The sequence below is a fragment of the Carassius carassius genome, chromosome 27 (genome assembly GCF_963082965.1).
Source record: "Carassius carassius chromosome 27, fCarCar2.1, whole genome shotgun sequence".
NCBI classification, from domain to species: domain Eukaryota; kingdom Metazoa; phylum Chordata; class Actinopteri; order Cypriniformes; family Cyprinidae; genus Carassius; species Carassius carassius.
In genome coordinates this window covers 30344280-30365792 of record NC_081781.1, presented here as the reverse complement: position 1 = coordinate 30365792, position 21513 = coordinate 30344280, and the positions used below count along the sequence as shown (strand labels likewise).

General features: G+C 39.8%; 1 protein-coding gene across 4 annotated transcripts in view; it reads right to left on the bottom strand.

Moving 5' to 3' along the window:
• Window positions 1–21513, bottom strand: part of med23 (mediator complex subunit 23) — a 79690-nt gene that overhangs the window by 53063 nt on the left and 5114 nt on the right. For 2 of the 4 annotated variants that reach the window (XM_059513355.1, XM_059513357.1), the window contains exons 7-13: window positions 21043–21144; window positions 20893–20962; window positions 20687–20799; window positions 12492–12587; window positions 12045–12062; window positions 4214–4414; window positions 2824–2967 (exon numbers count right to left, since the gene is read on the bottom strand). In XM_059513355.1, the coding sequence (XP_059369338.1) occupies window positions 2824–2967; window positions 4214–4414; window positions 12045–12062; window positions 12492–12587; window positions 20687–20799; window positions 20893–20962; window positions 21043–21144 (744 nt within the window). The remainder of the gene's footprint in view (window positions 1–2823; window positions 2968–4213; window positions 4415–12044; window positions 12063–12491; window positions 12588–20686; window positions 20800–20892; window positions 20963–21042; window positions 21145–21513) is intronic. The other 2 variants (XM_059513356.1, XM_059513359.1) reach the window with 1 other exon arrangement.

Sequence of the window (21513 nt, the reverse complement as noted above, 5' to 3'; positions counted from 1 at the left end):
AATATGAAAAAGTCTCAGCTTTCAAACTGTCAATTTCGTAACAAAAATGTGTTTTGTCACGCTTTAATGAGTGGTGGCTGATCAATGTTTCTCCTCCTCTACTACTAGTTATAGCAGCAAATAAACACAAAGGAACATCAGAAGATGTTGAAAGAAACACCACAACTTACTGAAATGAATCATCTCTCAGTCATCACTCAGTCAGCGTTTCAACCGCAGAAAGATCTCAATAAATCTGCTCATGAACAATGTCATGCAACGTCACATTTACGCTCAGGAGAGACATGCAACGACCATAAACTCAAAAGTTGACTAGAAAAAAAAATACTAGAAGAAAGCACTTTGACAAATATATGCACTATAGTACATATTGAAAAATATGATTCCCAATGCACACAATCTTTCCAGAATACTGAGTGCCCTGTTGGTTACAGTGTTTACTTCATTTTTTATTATATTTTTATTAAATATTTATTTATTTGTGAAAAATAATTTGTCATCTAAAGTATAAGTATGTTTTACACATGTATTTTTTTTCATCCATTATCAAATGATTTCAAATTTCTTAAATATTAATTAAAATAAAAATATAAAAATATATCGGCTTTATATCGGCCCCCCTGCTTTCCAAGATATCGGCATCGGCTGTCAAAAAAACTATATCCGTCGACCACTACACTACATTGAATATTAAATACGAATCTTGGCATAAACACATAAATTACATTCAATAAATTGAAAAAAAAACTGGTTAAAACACTTAATTCAAATAATTAGGTTCATTCTGATGTTATTCTTCAGAATATCTCTTCACCTGTCCCTGAGAATGTGGAATTTTTAAGGCTTCTTGCAGACATTAAGTCAACTAGATGACTACAGCACAATGAAACCAGCGAGTTGTGCTATTTGAAAACGTGGGTACCCTCTTTTTCTCACACTTTCCATTGGTTTTAAGATGCTTCGATTGCAATTTTCTTGGCCGATTTTGGTTTCTGTTTTTTTTTTGTAAGCACGACCTGCCGATACCGATTTTTGCCAATTCCGCTGACAGCATATACAAACAAAAACCTCTAAAAACTATTTTTTTATGCAAAAAACTATTTATATAATAAGAAATTATGAAACATTACAGTTCCCCCAATCGGGACAAAGTTACAGATGTTCTCTCACTTAATTCTCAAAATAAAGTGATCTGTGATTAGAAAAGAGATATAAATAACAATTACATGAAAAGGAGTTGCTATACTGTTTAACAAAACAGTGCCATTTTTTCACTGACCAAAATCTGTATCAATAAACTCAATCTTTCCACTGCAGAAACACCGAAGCTGCATCTGAAGTGGCATTAAATGTATTTACAGATGAAGCAGAGGTGCCATAAATTCATTTACACTGCAAAATTTTTAATGCATAAAGAATTTTCTAAGATTCATATTTTAAATATTTTTAAACATACAAATAATAAATGTTAGGAAAAATGCAATGATAGTTTTAAATATGACACCAAACCAGTAGGTGGCGGCAAATGACTGTTTGAATGAGTGAGTCCTAACGACCTTCATTAATAATAATAATAATTCATTACATTTATATAGTGCTTTTCTAGGCACTCAAAGCGCTTTACATAGTCAGGGGGTATCTCCTCATCCACCACCAGTGTGCAGCATCCACCTGGATGATGCGACGGCAGCCATAGTGCGCCAGAACTCCCACCACACACCAGCTTACTGGTGGAGAGGAGAGAGAGTGATGAAGCCAATCAGCAGATATGGGGATTGTTAGGAGGCCATGATGGTCAGAGGCCAATGGGCAAATTTAGCCAGGATGCCGAGGTCACACCTCTACTCTATTCGAAAGACATCCTGGGATTTTTTTTAATGACCACAGAGAGTCAGGACCTCGGTTTAACGTCTCATCCGAAGGACGGTGCTGGTTGACAGTATAGTGTCCCTATCACTACACTGGCGCTAGGACCCACACAGACCACAGGGTGAGCACCCCCTGCTGGCCTCAATAGCACCTCTTCCAGCAGCAACCTAGTTTTCTCAGGAGGTCTCCCATCCAGGTACTGACCAGACTCAGCCCTGCTTAGCTTCAGTGGGAAACCGGTCTTGGGCTCCAGGGTGATATGGCTGCCGGCAACGATTGCTTTTCGCAGAATTGCCGCTAATTTGAAAGTGAAAGTAAAATGCGCTGCCCGTTTTTACAAGCTATTTAAAACCGAGCTGCACCGATTAAACAGATTCGTTCAAATGACTGATTCATTCAGAAGAAAGGCAAGTGACTACTGTCTTTATGAATCATTGACTCACTTTTGGAATTTTGCTCGTGCAATGTTGCATTTATTTCCCGGTCCCTGGCCAGTTGATCGGTGCAGCTCGGTTTTAAATAGCTTGTAAAAACGGGCAGCGCATTTTACTTTCACTTTCAAATTAGCGGCAATTCTGCGAAAAGCAATCGTTTCTTTGTAGCTCATTTGAGTTTTCCCTCTTTTCCTCACATTAAAATGTACTTTAAGTTTTACTTGCACTTTCGAGCTAGCAGCAATTCTGCGTCAATACAAGCAGCAACAAAATACAACTTTAAACTCAACTTGGTCTGTAAATTTGTTCGTCTCACCTCACTGTCCTCACGTGATAAATGACATCTGATCTGGGATTGATTGTGAACTGAGCAGCCGCATTCAGTTTTTGACCGGCTGAATAAAAGAGTATAGCAGGGTCTGCTAGCACTTAATGAAGCCTTCATCAGATGAGCATGATTAAGAGTGTCACATTATGAATTCATGAACTTTCACAGGATGCTGTGAACGGAGTCACTCACCTCTTTCTCGGGGTACAGCAGGTCAAACAGCTTCATGACGGGGAGGAAGTCAGCCAGAGCATTCTTCTGAATACTTCCTGAGATGAACTGTAGGAGCACCCACATCAGGTGATCCCTGCCTTTGATCAAACCCCGACCGGCCAGCTATTCACACGAGGAGAAGAAACAGAGGCAATGAAACACAGCAGAAGTGTAATTCACTGTGTGTGTGTGTGTGTGTGTGGCCCCGTCCCAAATGGTGCACTCTGTGTGGAGAATCGTTCAGACTAGTTTAGGTCTGCACTTGTCCATGAAAGCAAAAGATGGGCCATTGGTCATTTTATGGTTCAATGTGACCTTTAACAAAGCCTGCACTGGTGGTCACAATAATACATGAGAACAATAATCACCCATTACAACGGACGGAGATGAGGAGGGTGTGGAATGGGAATTTAACATGCACTTCTTTCTCTTACTCTTCAATGGAAGACAACCGAACTTAACTACACCCTCATTATCTTAAGGTTCCATATTTGGTGACTATTATGTAAAAGAAGTAATATTTTGAAATACAGGGAAAAAAATTTAATTCAATTGCACTTGGGTGTCACCTGGTGGCTATTTTTGGTACAGTGCCTTAATTTTTGTGATCAACGAAGGCTTTATACAAGTATATTTTGAGTTTGTACGATCTATTGATATTTAAGTGAATCATATGGAATGAGATAATACTGTTTATATGATTCAATTGTTTGATACAAGCACTTCTTGAAAAAGTAAGCTAATGTGGGGAAAGTGCATAATCGAATCAGTTGTGCACAGTTTAGCTCCAACCCTAATCAAACACACCTTATCCAGCTAACCAAGGTCTACAGGATCACTAGAAACTTCTAAGCAGGTGTGATTTGGAGCTAAACTCAGAGCTGTGGTTTGAGACCACTGTAACAATAAGATATAGTTCACACGTATTGAAAGCAGTCAAATGTTCTGACAGATACATGTGCTCCTGTTTAATGAGTTTGAGATGTGCTGTTTTTGTCTTCTGAGGTCTATTCTTCATCTGTAAATCTTAGAAAGTCATGGGAAAATTGACATTTTGCTGACAGGAGTGCCTTCTCCATGCGATTCTCCACAAAACTTCACCGACTTCAGTGAACGAGCATCGCATGCATGTGCGCCAAACAGACTCGAATAAAACATTAGTTGGTGGATAATAAATGTTCAATGGTTAGAATCTTAAGTGCATTTTATTTTATCAGTAACAGTAAAGTGACTATTGCAATGGGGTCTGCTCTTTAGTTTTGTTCATTCTTAGTCGAGTGTTATTTCTGCTTTTACGGTTAACGTTATGTCACTGAAGTGTGTGAATGCACCGTCTGGGACAGGGACCCCCCCCCACCCAACGCTGCACCTTCTGATGGAGCGACAGCACCATGTGAGGGAAGCTAGCGAACTGGAAGAGAACGAAGAAGATGAGCTGGCTGGAGAGATGCTGCCACAGGAGCTGACTGGTGCCGCCGTCGTCGAACTGCTCCTCCGTCTCGGACCGCTCCATGGCATACACCACCAGATCCACCAGCTGGTCCTCCAGAACCGGACACCTCTGCTTGTGCTGCAGGAGGGCAGAACAGCGCACAGAAGCGCACTTTACACAGACCACAACCACTGCAAACACACCAGTGACTGGGCCTGTGAAACACTTCATACACCACCCGGTCTCTCGTCTGGAGACATCACTCTTCAGGTCACTGCATGCAAGCTGGACAGTTGTACTTCAGCACACTAGCAGACCTATTACTATCACATTCTGGTGTTTAGGAATCAGGACCTATTAGACTTCCTCCTCATTACATCAACAGGCCAGGACAAGAAGATGAGCACTGAACAAGCATCGCTGACACATGAAAGCAGTCGACATTCGGAGCAAACTTTTCATAATAGCAAAAGACTTTGCAATAGAGTTTAAATGCAGAAAAAAAGTGAAATCTTACATTAGTATGAAAATGACAAACTTTTAAGCTAAAATGACCTGGGCTCATATTCACAAAATATTTTATCTTACGTCTAAGAGTTCTCCTAAACAGCAGTTAAAGATTTTAGCTAAGGGTTTTCTCTTGAATCCTGTTCTCACAGCTGCTGAGACTAACTTGTACTGAGGAACAGAGAGAAGTCTTCAGGTGGATGATGTCAGTGGGCTTATTAACTATGCACACAGTGATTGGCTGATAGTCTCTGTCAGAGATTTATTCATGGAAATACTGTAGAGTGCAATATTATGTTTGCCGTATTCAAATAAAGGTTTTAAAATAAAAATCTTAATTGCCACAGTAAAGTCATGAAAAATCAAAATCATGTCAACAAATGGAAAGGTCAACCGTCTATTAATTATCATGTTAATTACTGTGCCTCGTCCAAACAGTAGGGGCACTTTTTACCCTAAATATCATATTATTTCATTATTGAAAAGTGTTGCTTTGATTATCTTAAACAAAACTGAAAATTATTAAGAAGACCATTGTCTCAATATATATTCAATAATTATTTAGAAATTATCATTTGATACTTAAATGTACAATGTTTTCAAAAAACATTAAATATTAGGCTCAGCCAAATTTGCATGTGCATCTTGAAAAGCAAATGCTTTGGAAAGTGCTACACAAAGTTTTTCTGCCAACCGGTGGTTTAAAGAAAATATTATTAATAACAGAATATATATTTTATAACATAACGTTCTTTAGCCCTGTTGTACCCTACTATTTACAAAAAAGGCCCTTGGTTTTGACATGAAATCCAGGACGTTTATGGACAGGTGATTTGAGTAGTTTCATTTTAATAAATGTGTTTTTGGAATGTTATTATTTATTCAGTTTTTAACGCCATGCCACCATCAAGGCTGTTTTCATGACGATCTCTGAATAAATTACACAAGCTATACAATTAACATTATGAAAAACATTTCAAATCTACACTAGATAAATTCTAATATACATTCAGGTGATACATTTTTAAATAAATCACTTAGACGTACCTCTGAATAAAACTGTTGTCTATTTACAGTACAATTATATAGCATGAACATTTTTGTTTGGAAAGTAAGGCATGGTGTTTTTTTTTTAATAAATATTCACTTTTAATAAATAGATGCCATGTTAAAACAACTTTAAAATGATTTATAATGAGTAAAAAAAAAATTCTTACACTAGGATTTATTTCATATAGTTTATTTCTATGACATTCATTTCATTCAATCTGCCAAATGACATTAATATACGAGTTTATCACAGGTTTGACATCACAGAACGGATTGTGACATTCAGGTCGAGTGCTTCTTTTGCAGTTTTATCTGCTTTCTCGTTACTGGAAAAACCCATATGACCTGGAACTGTTGCGTAAACAGTTAAGAGATGATGAAATAATGAGATGATCAGTTTTACAATTTCATTTTTGGAATGAGGAGGAAGATTATAGTTCTGAAACCTACTGTACGTTCTCATGATTAAACTCATTTATTCTAGGAGGTCGAAGAAGCATTGATTTCTCAGAGTGTAATTCACTGTGTTTGAGTTACCCTGTCTATTCCAACATCATTTCAGATCATAGGTCTTTTACTCCTGATGTCTAACCAGATACAATACGATTTCTGACCAAATTTGCGTGTAGTGATTGATTACAGCTACATAAGCAGCTATAATCTTACTCGGGGATGGTTACAGACAGTCTACACATGATAAACATGAGCTGTTGTATTCACTGAACACACAGAGCATATCCAACACGACCGCACGACGACAGGAGATGGCCAAACACAAATGGGACACGCTTCAGAGTAAAACACACCCATGAAAGCATGACATGAAGATGCTCACAGGAGCCCTGATCGCAAGGAGAGCTGCAGCATATGGTCAGATTAGATCAGCGTTTGTTGGGCTGATTCCCAGGACAGTGCCGCCCCCTGCTGCTCGAGGGTCAGGAGGGCAACAGGTGCACATGATACAGGTACGCTGCAGCTTCCCCTGTAAGGTGGCATGCAGGGATGATCTCTCAGCGATGCTGGGGCGCTGGGTGTGTCTACACATAGACATACAGTCTGTTTATGTTTAAAGAGCCCATGAAATGCAGGAAGCCAAACCCGGATAGGAGGATTTTAGCACTTTTGATTACATCGTCCTGAAGTCATTGGGGGATTTAATGGGTTTTTGGTTAAAAGGCTCAAACACAGTCTGTGGTTAAAGGAAGAGTTCATTTAAAAATAAACATGTAAACTTTCTGGGGAAAATGTTCATAAAATCTGAAAGAGTATTCTGTATCTTAATGGTCGTGATGTTGAAGTCATGTGACCATGGTTTAGTTTATTTATAGCCTACATTTAGCTCTTCACTTCTGCCAAATATATACAGGTGTCAAATTCCTAAAAGTTGTGTTGATGTGTGAAGATGATCTAAACATGTAAGAACCATAAACTTGTGCTGGATATAGAGCTTATTTCCTGCGCTGCGAAAAGCTAAGTTTATTTTTTTCTTGTTTCCAGCCAAACTATCGAAAAAATCTTAAATCAAGATGGATTTTCCAGACAAGTAAAACAGAAAGCAAGATTATTTTGCTTACCCCATTGGCAGATTATTTTGCTTAAAAAATAAAACTCACTTAATTTAGATTTTTTTTTTTTTGAAAACAAGACATTTTTTTTTGTCTAGAAAATCCTTGATTTAAGAATTTTTAGATAGTTTGGCTGGGAAACAAGAAAAAAAAACTTTGCTTGAAAAGCATTTTTTTGCAGTGTGCAATAATCCAAAAGCCAATGGAAAATTCCTATTGGGTTTTTGTCAATAGAAACAAAGTGATGCAAATGCAAGAGCTGACCTACAAAAACACATCATCGCTGCAGAACTCTATTAATCCGTTTATTCACTCTATTGTTGTTGTTTATATTTTTTTTCAAACAGTGAACAGACTTCAAGAGACAGTTCACCCAAAAATTTTAATTCTGTCATTAATTTCTCACCCTCATGTCTACCAAACCTATAAGATGACTTCTTCAGGAAAAAAACTAAGATATTCTTGATGAAATCCGAGAGCTCTCTGACTGCTACCACGATCAAGGTCCAGAAACATAGTAGGGACATCGTTAAAACTGTCCATGTGCCATCAGGGGTTCATCCGTAATATTAAGAAGCTACGAGAATATTTTGTGCGTGCAAAGAAAGCAAAAATAATGACTTAGTCAACCATTTCTTTTCTTCCGGGACAGAATTTGATGTTCGTTCACAACAGAACCATGACGCATTTTATTTGTCAGTGTTTAAGGGTGGATGAGCTCAAAATTAATAGACGTTAGCATTAGACTAAAAGACACAAGGCTCCCGTTAGATTTCATGGGGTCTTTAGAAGCACACAGCACAACAAACTGACTCACAGTTTAACAGCACCAGCTCCCATACAGTTGACATTAGAGCCTGACCAATATATTGTTTCACCGATTTTATAGGCCGATATGAACCTGTCGCCGATATATCGGTATCATGGAATATACCGCCGATATTAACTTTTTTTCTACAGAACACAATGCATATAAAACGTTTGAAATGGTGTAATTACTTGGTTTGTCCAGCAGAGCATGCTCCATTGTTTGGAGCATTCATTGACCTGGTTGAAATGCTTTAAAGCTTGTCTATGTAAACCATTGAAACTTTGAATGGCCATATCACAGTAACGGCATGGCAAATCCGTACCAAATTTGGGGGTTCCCTTCAGATCAAGAAACCCTCTCGATTGCATATCAAGTGTACATCTAGGCCCTCTTTCGAACGAGACCATGCCAGCGTCGATAGCCCCCGGTGTTCGGGAGTTACGGGTGGTTAAATTTGCGGTCTGGAGCCGACCTATCTAGCGATCCAAGGAGGCTACAGACGCGCAGAAGGTGGTGGTCGAGAGGGATCCCCTGAATTTGGTGAAGATCCGCCGGCATGTTTGAAAGATAGTGACAATGGTCAGAACTTACACTTCAGTAAGTAGGTCTCTTGTTCAGGCAGCAATATAATTTGTAATGTATTTATTTACAGCGATGGGGAGAGCAGGACACAAAGTAACACACTGGACCGCAGACAGAAGGCAAAAGGGCCAACAAGTGCTAAGCATCTCACGGGGAACTCCTTCAAGACTGTTGGAAGACCATTTCAGGTGACTACCTCTTGAAGCTCATCAAGAGAATGCCAAGAGTGTGCAAAGCAGTAATCAAAGCAAAAGGTGGCTACTTTGAAGAACCTACAATATGACATATTTTCAGCTGTTTCACACTTTTTTGTTACGTATATAATACCATATATAATTCCACATGTGTTAATTCATAGTTTTGATGCCTTCAGTGTGAATCTACAATTTTCATAGTCATGAAAATAAAGAAAACTCTTTGAATGAGAAGGTGTGTCCAAAATTTTGGTAAGTACTGTATATATATATATATATATATTTTTTTTTATCTACAGTAATTTTACACTTGTCTAGTACAAATATGTCACTTTGTTTCATAATTACAGTGTATACGTTTTTCTTTTACTCGCAAAAAAAGAGTTACATTTGACAACATGCCCTGTAGGTGGAGTACATTGTGACATCTGAGGGGCACGTTGTGACATATATATTATATATTATATATAGTCAAATAAAATAATGGTGTTTTTTATTAAATAAAAATAATCTGATTTTGGAGTTTGACAATGATCATTACAACCGTGCTTCGGACGTCCCACATAAACGAACAAAAATGCTTTACATGCCTTAAAATAATAATTTTTAAACACTGATAAAAAAGACTGATACTTAAGCCAGAATTTTCATTTTACTACAGTAAATGTTAAAACTAACCCTGCATTACTTTGTGCCCCGCGCTCCCCTATATTATGTCACACTTCACACTTCTAGTAGCCTAAGTTTTTTCTGTGTGTGAAGACAGTAGCGCAAATCCATGAATGAATGTTCCGAAGTGAAATAAATTCAACGCTTCAAGTTGAATAGAATTGAAATTAATTAAAGTTGAATAAACTTCAACAACTTTACTGTTCAGGGCACTGATGTCAGACTCATTTTGGATAGTAAAGTTTATTGTTAAATTGCTAAATGCTCTGCCTCCACTACATATCTTTGTCACGTAATTATAAGTGTCTGATCAACACATTTGAGTGATCATTGCAAAAGAATGTGTTTATGCATATATATTCTGTTCATGAATATACTTTATCCTATATATAGTACCAGTCAAATGTTTGGACACACAAATGGGAAAGTTTCCAAACTTGACTGGTACTGTACTATAATATACACAAAGACTATCGGCCGATATATCGGTATCTGCCTTTTTTTTCACTCCCTAATATCGGTATCCATCCAAAAAACCCATATCAGTCTGGCTCTTGTCGACATGTGCAGTATTTTCATTTCCCAATCAAATTCATCCATGTTTACTGAACAGAGATGAATAACTGTGAGGTAGGTTTGTGCTTAAGGAGCGGTGTTTCCCTGCATGTGGGAGTGAAGCATCTGCACACAACACCCAGAGAGAGCCATCAACACCAACAGAACACACACACAGCATGCTCCGATCAGGGCTTGAAATTAAAATTGAAATTGTCTTCATTCTCAGGTACGCTTTATCATCCCTGAAAGAGGGACAGTGATGTGTGTGTCCCTTACTGAACAGCTACACCAGGACTGCGTCTGTGATTCCAGCCTGGATTAATATTAGTGCAAGTTAAAGGGATTTTTCTGTTATCATTTACTCCCCCTCTTGTCATTCCTTTCTTCTGAGAAACACTAAACAACAATGTATTTTGAGAAATGTCAAAAAAAAAAAATTGTCCCAACGCTGGAAAGTCAATGGCCACCACAACCATTTGGATTTCAGCGTTCTTCAAATTATCATCTTTCAGTTACAGAGAAGAACACTGCACAGATTTGAATGACTTGAGGGGAATAGATGATGACAGAAAGATCATTTGTTGGTGAAAAATCTATTTCACTCGTGTATGTTTATTATTTCATAAAATCACACTGAGTTTGTCATTTCTCATCTATTCATATGAGATTAAGGGTCAGTCTCAGGAAAAAGCACCATGTGTGTCCGAATGACCTCCTACTGATATAATTACCATCTTTATTAATCTTCACACTATTATCACCATACTTTTTTGTGAACCGTAAAAGAAAAGCATTGCTTGTTTTTTTTTTTTTTTTATGTGAATATCAGTTTCACAATATCAGAATATCAAATATTTTCCAATGCAGATTATAATGTAACATTTTCTCCTTTAAATGGTGATTTTATCTTTATTCTTTATCGGCCTTTAATGAGATTCACACGTCATATAAACAGGCTTAATAGTTAAAAAATTATTTTGTAAAAGGAACACAAATAGTCCTTGGAAAAGAGTATAAGAATAATGACTGTAATAATAATAATAATGAGTCGTGTTTACTGGTTAAGCTGTTATTAGAAATGTTTACACTAATATTCAACTCCCAGACATGAATGGTTTAATAATTATTAATGGGCTCAGGATGTCTTAATCATTATGTGTTATTTATTATAAGGTACTTCCAGAAACTTACAAACGCATAAATAATAACATATTAATACTACCAGAAGTTGCTATTATATACCATAAATTATATGAATCTAATGCTGTTAACATACATGTTGGGTTGGTTTAAAAATAGTTTATAAATCAACCACTTAAAACACAAACTACAAGAAAATAGGAGGGTTTATTGTCCACCAATGTCTGTGCAAATGAGCATCAAAACATGTTTCCTTGTAAATAATAATAAAAACAATTCTAGGTAATAATAATAAACACTGAAACATTTTAGCTTAAATGGCATTGTTTCCTGTGAATGACCCACATACTATAAAAGTATAGAGGACTTTTCTGATCTAAAATGTCACTGAAAAGAAACGGAGAAGTCGGATTAAACAATCTAAAAGAATGTTTAGTTTAGCGAAAGAGAGAAGGCAGTTTTGAGCAGTTTGTCTGAAGGTGCAGAAGATTGGTGTGGAAAAGCTGATAAGTTTCTCGGCCAGTCTTTGCACGTAGCAGTCAGTAATTTCAAGCCCTATGTTTGTTATCTGGTTTCACTGGAGCCGTTCTTCATGGGTTTCAATCGTAATAAGATGTAATCGTTCGGTTTGGCTATGAGGAAGCTTCCAGAGTCTGGTTAGTCACAATACAACAGTAAGATTGTGAACATACCTGAGCAATGTTCAAGGTCTAGAGCATTGGAGGAGGAGGAGGATGGGCGGGGAGAGACAGGACAGAACAAAAATAAAGGAGGAAAAAAAAGAAAACACAAATACAGTGACTAGGAGGCCAGCTCCAAGTAACCCTGTCAGTCAAGCCAAACCACACCCCCAGAGACAGGTACGAGAGGGACTGGTGTGTGATACTCCCTACCAGACAGACCAAAGCACAGAGAGAGAGAGCAAGAGCGAGAGCTGGCGGCTCATAGAGGAACAAGGCTAGTTTGGCAGGGAGTATGGTGGAGGCTGGCCAAAGTCATTCACTTCCTGTGGGACTACTCAAACTACAGCAGCTGATCTCTCCACCTCCACCAGCCTCTCATCACAGAGAAGAGGATGGACACGTGAGGCAGAGGAGGGAGAGAGAGCACTGGGAGAGACAGAGAGAGAGGGGGGGTACCTGTTTGTTGAGGCCCAGCATGTTGCACACCATGTCTCTGGAGTACGGCTGCTCCAGCACATACCTCAGCAGACCCGTCTGCGGCTCGAACAGGTCCTACACACACAAACACACACACAGGACTGTTTATAACCACCCACACGGCTTTGGTTAAACCAACATTCAGATGAAAATACATGACATCTAAGCTGCACTATATCTGTGTCCCTGGAACACGAAAGCAGTCATAAGTAGCACAGGTATTCCATTAGGATATTAAGTAAAGACCATGTTCCGTGAAGATATTTTGTAAATTTCCTACCATAAATCTTAATTTTTGATTAGTAATATGCATTGCTAAGAACTTAATTTGGACAGCTTTAAAGGTGCAGTGTGTAATTTTTAGCGGCATCTAGCGGTGAGGTTGTGAATTGCAACCTACGGCTCAGTCCCCCACTCAGCCTTCCCTTTAGAGAAGCTATGGTGGCCGACACAGGTAAAGATGTTGTTGGTAAAGACAGCAGAGAGCAATGAGTCCCCTCTCAAGATGGTAACTCAACATTATGTCAGCTATTGACGTATATGGGAACTCCTCCCTTCTCCACTTTCGCTGCAATCTTATGGGCAGGGCACGTGAGTTCCAACACCACACAATGCCGCCGCGAGCCGCCATCCCATCAGTGCTTCTAGCCTTGCGGGGGCGGGGCTCCGGTCAAAACATGCCATCAGTGGCAATGGCGGCCGTAGAGCCAATGTATCCGCTGTGTCACTTCCTGGACGCGTGGAGGGCTATCCCAGGCGTTTCACCGTGGATACTGGGAATAATTCAGCATAGATATTCTCTTCAGTTCAAATGCAGACCTCCCCGCTTCAATGGCGTGGTCCTGTCACTGACTTTGCCCCAAAACCTTTCCATTCTGAGACAATAAGTTCTCAGTCTGCTTGAGAAAGGAGCGATAGAGCAGAGCATTCTCCCTTCAGATGAAGCAGAATGCGCATCTTGAATTATCTGGACGATTGGCTGATTTTAGACCACTCAAGAGATGTGCTAATCTGTCACGTGGAAACACTGCTTCACCATTTGGATACGCTGGGATTGTGTGGGAATATGCAGAGGAGCGTGTTTATACCGAGACGGACTATAACATATCTGGGAGTATGCTTGGACTCGATGGGGATGCGAGCCTGTATCTCTCAATAGCACATAGAGGCAATTTCATCGACTCACTGAGGGAATTTTAGAGGCTTCTGGAACTGATGGCGGCGGCTTTTTCAGTGTGCCATCTGGGTCTGCTGCATATGCGGCCGCTGCAGTTCTGGCTGAAGATTCGACTTCCGCTGAGGGTGTGGTCATCGGGCCACAAGCGTATTACGGTCACTCACAGTTGCGTCAGCACTCTGAGACTGTGGAGCAGCCTGGATATGTTCAGCAAAGGAGTTCCTTTGGGTATAGTGACGCAGCGCCCCGTGGACTCGACAGACGTGTAAACTTCAGGCTGGGGAGCAGTGTGCCTGGGCGTAACTGCCTCAGGCCTGTGGACGGAGTCACAGAGAAGGTGGCACATAAACCGAATTTGAAGCGGTGTCCTTAGCCCTACAAGCCTTTTGGTCAAAATTGGAGCGGCAACATGTACTGATTTGAACCGACAACACTTCTCGTACATAAATTACCAGGGCCCCGTGTGTTCCAGGGCTCTATTCAAACAGGCAGCAAGTCTCCTTTTGAGGGCGGACCGACACTTTCTCTCCATAAGCCCTGGTTCGTGACCAGAGAGAGTTAGTGGTGGCTCCCCCATGGCAAATCCCCCTCAGGAAGCCACTGCGGGGACCCTTAATGAGTGGGATGCTCTGCAAGCACGAGTGCTGAGCACACTTACAGAGGCGCGCGCACCTTCTACCAAGCACCTCTATGCTCTGAAGTGGGGAGTTTTCACAAAATGGTGCCAGGACATTGGTATTGACTCGGGAACCTGCTCCATGTCGGATGTTTTATGTTTCTACAGCACAGATTGGATTGCGGGAGTTTGCCATCCACGCTGAAGGTGTATTTGGCCGCTATTACTGCTTTTCATTCCCCAGTTGACAGGCAATCAATCGGTAAGCACGCTCTGGTAATCAGTTTTCTAAGGGGAGTGAGGAGATTGTGTCCTTCATGGCCGTCCTCCGTGCTGCCGTGGGATCTAGCCTTAGTTTTGAGGGCTCTATCTTTAACACCATTAGAGCCCTTAGCTTCGATAAAAGATAAGGAGCTTTCCCTGAAGACGGTCTTGACGGCGAAGCACATTGGAGACTTACACACGTTTTCGGTGAATGATGATTTTTATCTGTTTCGGACCTGGCGACTGTAATGTCACTCTCCGGCTGAGACCAGGTTACGTTCTGAAGTCACTCAATACACCGTTTAGAGCACAGGTTGTTTCCCTGCCCGCCTTATCTGCTGAGCCGTCAGCCTTGCGTGATGCTGATGCTCAGAGCGCTGTTTGCCCTGTTATTGCTTTGCAGATTATGTAGATCGCTCGGCCGCCTTTCGTCAGTCGGACCAGCTGTTTGTGTGCTTTGGTGGATGTGTTAAGGGACGTGGTGTTTCAAAACAGAGACTTTCTCACTGGATTGTGGACACTATTGCATTGGCTTATAAATGCCAAGGGAAAGATTGTCCCCTCAACATAAGAGCTCATTCTGTGAGGGCGATTTCTTCATCCCGGGCCTGGTCTAGAAGTTTGTCTATCCAGGATTTATTTCTTGCTGCTGGCTGGTCTTCCCAGAACACATTTGCCAGGTTTTACAAGCTGGATGTACCCTCTGTTGCTCACATCTACTTTTGGTGAGTTAAGTTACTTTCATGTGTTGTGAACTGTTATAACCGGCTATACAGTATTTACCATGGCTGCTAACTCTCTGTTATGGTTTATAAGGTTTATGCAGATGTCACCGCTAACTATGTCGCCTCTGTTAACTCTTGTGCTTGAGTGCTCATTATGTTGTGTCTGCCCTTTTCAGTGAAGCCTTCGTGTTCATCACATTAAGATATGCAAATTTTGTTAGGGTCGGAGCAGATGTTTCATTGGTCTAGTTCCACCTATCAGATGCGAGTACTCTTAGCGACGCAGCTATTGGCTAGAACTGTCCTGCTTATGTGTGGGTGTGATTGACCCCGTTCAGGGCTGATCTTCACTGCTCTCACAGCAGGATTTAATACAGTCCCCTTATACATCAATAGTTGACATAATGTTGAGTTAACACCTTAAGAGGGAACGTCTCCAGTTACTATCGTAACCTCGGTTCCCTGAGGGGCGGGAACGAGACATTACGTTAGCCGCAGTGGTTGCTGATTGATCAGCTGTGCTAGGCGTTCAGTCGTGATTCTGACATAATTTTTGCACCCATGCAATTTATACTGCCTGCGGACCTGTCAGTATTTGCATGCTTTGCATCAATCGTTAGCCCATAAGACTTCAGCGAAAGTGGAGAAGGGACGAGTTCCCATATATGTCAATAGCTGACATAATGTCTCGTTCCCGCCTCTCAGGGAACCGAGGTTACCGTAGTAACCGAAGACGATTTATTTAAGGTAAATCAAGGAATTATATTTTCTTAAATATTCAATAAATCAAATGTTAATGTACTTTTTCATCGTGTCAGTGTTTCATTCACAACAACAACAAAGTGATGCAGCGCGCTCTGTAGAGCAGTTTGTCCGTTTAGGGCTACTGTAGAAACATGATGGCGACTTCCGTGTGAGGAGACCCGCGGTGTATGTAGATAGAAATAGCTCAATCTAAGGCAGCGGTTCCCAATTCCAGTCCTCGCGCCCCACTGCTCTGCACATATTGTATGTCTCTCTTTGTTAACACACCTGATTCAGATAATCAGCTCATTAGAAGTGAGTCAAGTATGACATCATATACCTCTGTAAATAAATACAATTTAAATCCATGTCTCACTCACTTCCAAGCACTTTGAAAGGAACATATACGTTCGCTTCGAACTGGAATCATGGCTGAATATCCTGTGATGTCCACTTCGCAGGGCACTTATGTTCGAATAGAACAAATGTCTGAAGCAATAAGAGAAACATACAAAATGTGCAGAGCAGGGGGGCACGAGGACTGGAATTGAGAACCACTGATCTAAGGTAATAAAAACATATCGGTTCATTAAGAAAGGTCTTTATAGGGTCACACACATATATATACACACACATATATATATACACACACATATATATATATATATATATATATATATATATATACAGTCGTGGCCAAAAGTTTTGAGAATTACATAAATATTGGAAATTGGAAAAGATGCTGCTTAAGTTTTTATAAAAGCAATTTGCATATACTCCAGAATGTTATGAAGAGTGATCAGATGAATTGCATAGTCCTTCTTTGCCATAAAAAACTTAACTTAATCCCAAAAAAACCTTTCCACTGCATTTCATTGCTGTCATTAAAGGACCTGCTGAGATCATTTCAGTAATCGTCTTGTTAACTCAGGTGAGAATGTTGACGAGCACAAGGCTGGAGATCATTATGTCAGGCTGATTGGGTTAGAATGGCAGAGTTGACATGTTAAAAGGAGGGTGATGCTTGAAATCATTGTTCTTCCATTGTTAACCATGGTGACCTGCAAAGAAACGCGTGCAGCCATCATTGCGTTGCATAAAAATGGCTTTACAGGCAAGGATATTGTGGCTACTAAGCACCTAAATCAACAATTTATAAGATCATCAAGAACTTCAAGGAAAGAGGTTCAATTCTTGTAAAGAAGGCTTCAAGAAAGTCCAGCAAGCACCAGGATCATCTCCTAAAGAGGATTCAGCTACGGGATCGGAGTGCCACCAGTGCAGAGCTTGCTCAGGAATGGCAGCAGGCAGGTGTGAGCGCATCTGCACGCACAGTGAGGCCAAGACTTTTGGAAGATGGCCTGGTGTCAAGAAGGGCAGCAAAGAAGCCATGTCTCTCCAAAAAAAACATCAGGGACAGATTGATCTTTTGCAGAAAGCATAGTGAATGGACTGCTGAGGACTGGGGCAAAGTCATATTCTCCGATGAAGCCCCTTTCCGATTGTTTGGGGCATCTGGAAAAAGTCTTGTCCGGAGAAGAAAAGATGAGTGCTACCATCAGTCCTGTGTCATGCCAACAGTAAAGCATCCTGACACCATTCATGTGTGGGGTTGCTTCTCATCCAAGAGAGTGGGCTCACTCACAATTCTGCCCAAAAACACACCCATTAATAAAGAATGGTACCAAAACACCCTCCAACAGCAACTTCTTCCAACAATCCAACAACAGTTTGGTGAAGACCAATGCATTTTCCAGCACGATGGAGCACCGTGCCATAAGGCAAAAGTGATAACTAAGTGGCTCGGGGACCAGAATGTTGAAATTTTGGGTCCATGGCCTGGAAACTCCCCAGATCTTAATCCCATTGAGAACTTGTGGTCAATCCTCAAGAAGCGGGTGGACAAACAAAAACCCACTAATTCTGACAAACTCCAAGAAGTGATTATGAAAGAATGGGTTGCTATCAGTCAGGATTTGGCCCAGAAGTTGATTGAGATGATGTCCAGTCGAATTGCAGAGGTCCTGAAAAAGAAGGGCCAACACTGCAAATACTGACTCTTTGCATAAATGTCATGTAATTGTCGATAAAAGCCTTTTAAACGTATGAAGTGCTTGTAATTATATTTCAGTACATCACAGAAACAACTGAAACAAAGATCTAAAAGCAGTTTAGCAGCAAACTTTTTGAAAACTAATATTTATGTAATTCTCAAAACTTTTGGCCACGACTGTATATACACATACATACACACACACACACACATATATATATATATAAATGATACTGCCATATGTATCATTATAGTCATATATACGTATACTAGGGGTGTAACGATACGCGTATTCGTATTGAACCGTTCGGTACGAGGCTTTCGGTTCGGTACGCGGTACGCATTATGGACCGAACGGTTCGTTGGACTAATTAATTATATTTGGAAAATAAAAAAAATTGTGAAATATAATGATATGCGTTCAACAAGGTAGCCCAATAACCCAAACGACGTAACAGGCAACGCCCCTGACATCCCCGAAGAAGAAAAAAACACCAACTTATATGTTTATGTTAGGCTACTCAGTCAGGCGCTCGCTCACTCAGTAATACACGCTGAAGGCTCGTTGCAAAATGGCCAATGCGTTTAACAGACCAGAAATAGAAGATCCTCCAATAACCAACAGGTCTGGTGTTTGGGTGCACTTTGGATTCCCTGTAAGCTATAATGGTGATGGCAAGAGAGTGGTGGATAAAAAAAACAACGATATGTCACATCTAGGGTACACCAGCGGGAATACAAAAAAAAACACCAGCGGGAATACTTGAAACATGTCAACTCATTTACGCCGACATCACCTTAGTGTGTCAGTATCTGGGAAAAGACGAAAAAAAGGAGAAACATACACACAACAAACTATCCCCGCAGCATTTAGACAGACATTTCCAACGGATTCAAACAGGGCAAAAGACGTCACCACGGCGATTGGTAGGCTACATTTACGTTATAGCCGCGGATATGAGACCTTACTATTTACCATTGATTCTATCATCACCATTATAGCTTACAGGGGATCCAAAGTGCACCCAAACACCAGACCTGTTGGTTATTGGAGGATCTTCTATTTCTGGTCTGTTAAACGCATTGGCCATTTTGCAACGAGCCTTCAGCGCGTACTGAGTGAGCGAGCACCTTACTCTGTAGTGGAAAACGTAGGTTTTAAGAACATGCTTAATGTAATTGAGCCCCGTTACAATATTCCTTCACGAGCCCATTTCAGACAGACCGTAATTCCTGCTTTGTTCCAAAAACATAAGCCCTATAGAGAACCAATTGAGTAAAAACACACTCAATATAAAGAGTTATAGAGTTCCATATAAAAAGTTACATCTTTGTATTTGTTCATAACTAATATAACATTTTCATTTTTTTTTTTATAAGGAGTTGTTTTTGTTTTATACAGTATGCTGCTAAGAAAACACCATAGAAGATGGGTAAAGAATAGCTCCATCATTGTTCAATGTAAAAAAAAAAAAAAACATACTGTGTTAGTTTTAATAAATAAAACATTTTTTAAAAATCAAGGAAATTTATCTGCCATTTTTTTCTTTTTGCTGTATCTAAAACGTACCGAACCGTACCGAACCGAACCGTGACACCAGTGTATTGTATCGAACAGAACCGTGAATTTTGTGAACCGTTACACCCCTAACGTATACATATAGTCAAATCACAAATGCTTTTAATTAAATAATATGTTGCCAATTAAGTGACAAAAACCAGCTCTGTATATATTTATTTGCCAACAAGCATCCAAAATAACAGCTTGATGGTTTTACCCTTTAAAAAATTAATATGTAAGTTTTAGTACTGTAATTTTACAGTTTTCTACAATATAATTTATTTTCAGTTTATAATAGTAGTTTAATTGCACTACATTTTGTTTACTGTTCTGATTAAATAAACACACACAAAAAAGAAATAACTTTTTTTTTTATACTTTATTTATATTGAATGTGTCAGAAACAGTAGGAATGTGCCTTGGAAAACTGAGACTTTTTTTTTTTTTTACTTCAAGGAAAGGTTTGAGTTGGTTCATGTAATGAGTACACCCACATTTTTTCAACAAAAAAAATGGTTCATGCTCCAAACAATTTTATTATTATTTTTTTTTATATTGCAATAAGTATTTTAGAAAAACGAAATATTAAAATTAGTTTTTCCAAACTCTGCAGTCCTAAAGTAAAGTAAGGCTGTTTATTGGCCTCGATTCTTCCATCCAGAATATAAATGTATAAATAATGGAGTTTCTCTTTATAGTCAAAAAAGGTTTGTATATTATTAAAATGTTCTTCACGCCAAGAAAAAAACATTTATTTTAGGAAGCGGTCCCTGAAAGATTCTGTGAGGAACCAGAAATATTTCTGACATGGCAACCATGAGAACCCCCTTGTGGAAACTTTATTTATAAGAATGTGTAATAAAAAATCATTTTCTTTATTAATCCTGTCCATAGACTCTCTGTGCTTGGATTAGAGTTATGTGTCTGTAACCATCCATGATTTTACATGATCTTAATGCTCCTCCTATAAGTTTCCTCTTGATGTTGGATGAAACATGACCGTGAGTGTTTTTCTGCGAGGTCGAGAGCGGTACCTTATCATAGGGCAGCATCCCCCTCAGCGGGAAGCGCAGAGTGCTCGGGTCCAGTTTCCACGAGTTACAAATGGCCCCAGAATTATTAACCACTGGGAGAAGACTGCAGCGCCCTGAAACACATTCTGACATGTGACACTGCCGCAGAGGCTCATGGGATACATCTTCCACACAACATGAGACGAGGATGTGTGAACGTGTCTTACCGCAGATGGAGTTAATACGGGCAGTCGGTCTGAAACTATCAACGAAGTCAGATATCAGGCTGCCCAACAGCTGGAAGAAGCAGAGGGTTGGGTGTCATTAACTGATGATGAATCCACACTGCTTTACATCAGCAGTCTGAAGAGCGTTACCCAGTGTGAGAGCGTGCCCTCCGGATACAGCTTCCTGATCTCCGTCACAGCGAAGTACGCCGGCAGCAGACAGGCGTTGCGGTCCAGTATGTACTCCACCACCTTCACACAGGAAGATGAATCCAAACAGGTGAAGTGAGAAGTGCTCTCTTAAAGATATCTGCTTTACATGCTCATTTGTAGTTCCTTTAAGGTATTTTTATTTATTTATTACCATATATGTCCATAACTGTAATTTTTCACGCACACATACATACACACACAAAACATCTAGTTGTGACATTTTACAAAACTCAAGCCTGAATATACTTGGTCAAAATCCCATGTTATAAAATATGAAGTGCTATGCAGGCTATTTAAGACTATATTAACTGATTAGACAGCAATGCTTATAGATGATTGACTTTTTAAGGCTAGTCTAAACCGTTTATGTAACCGCCCCCGGTTCTTTCATTCTCACTGGATCTGGGA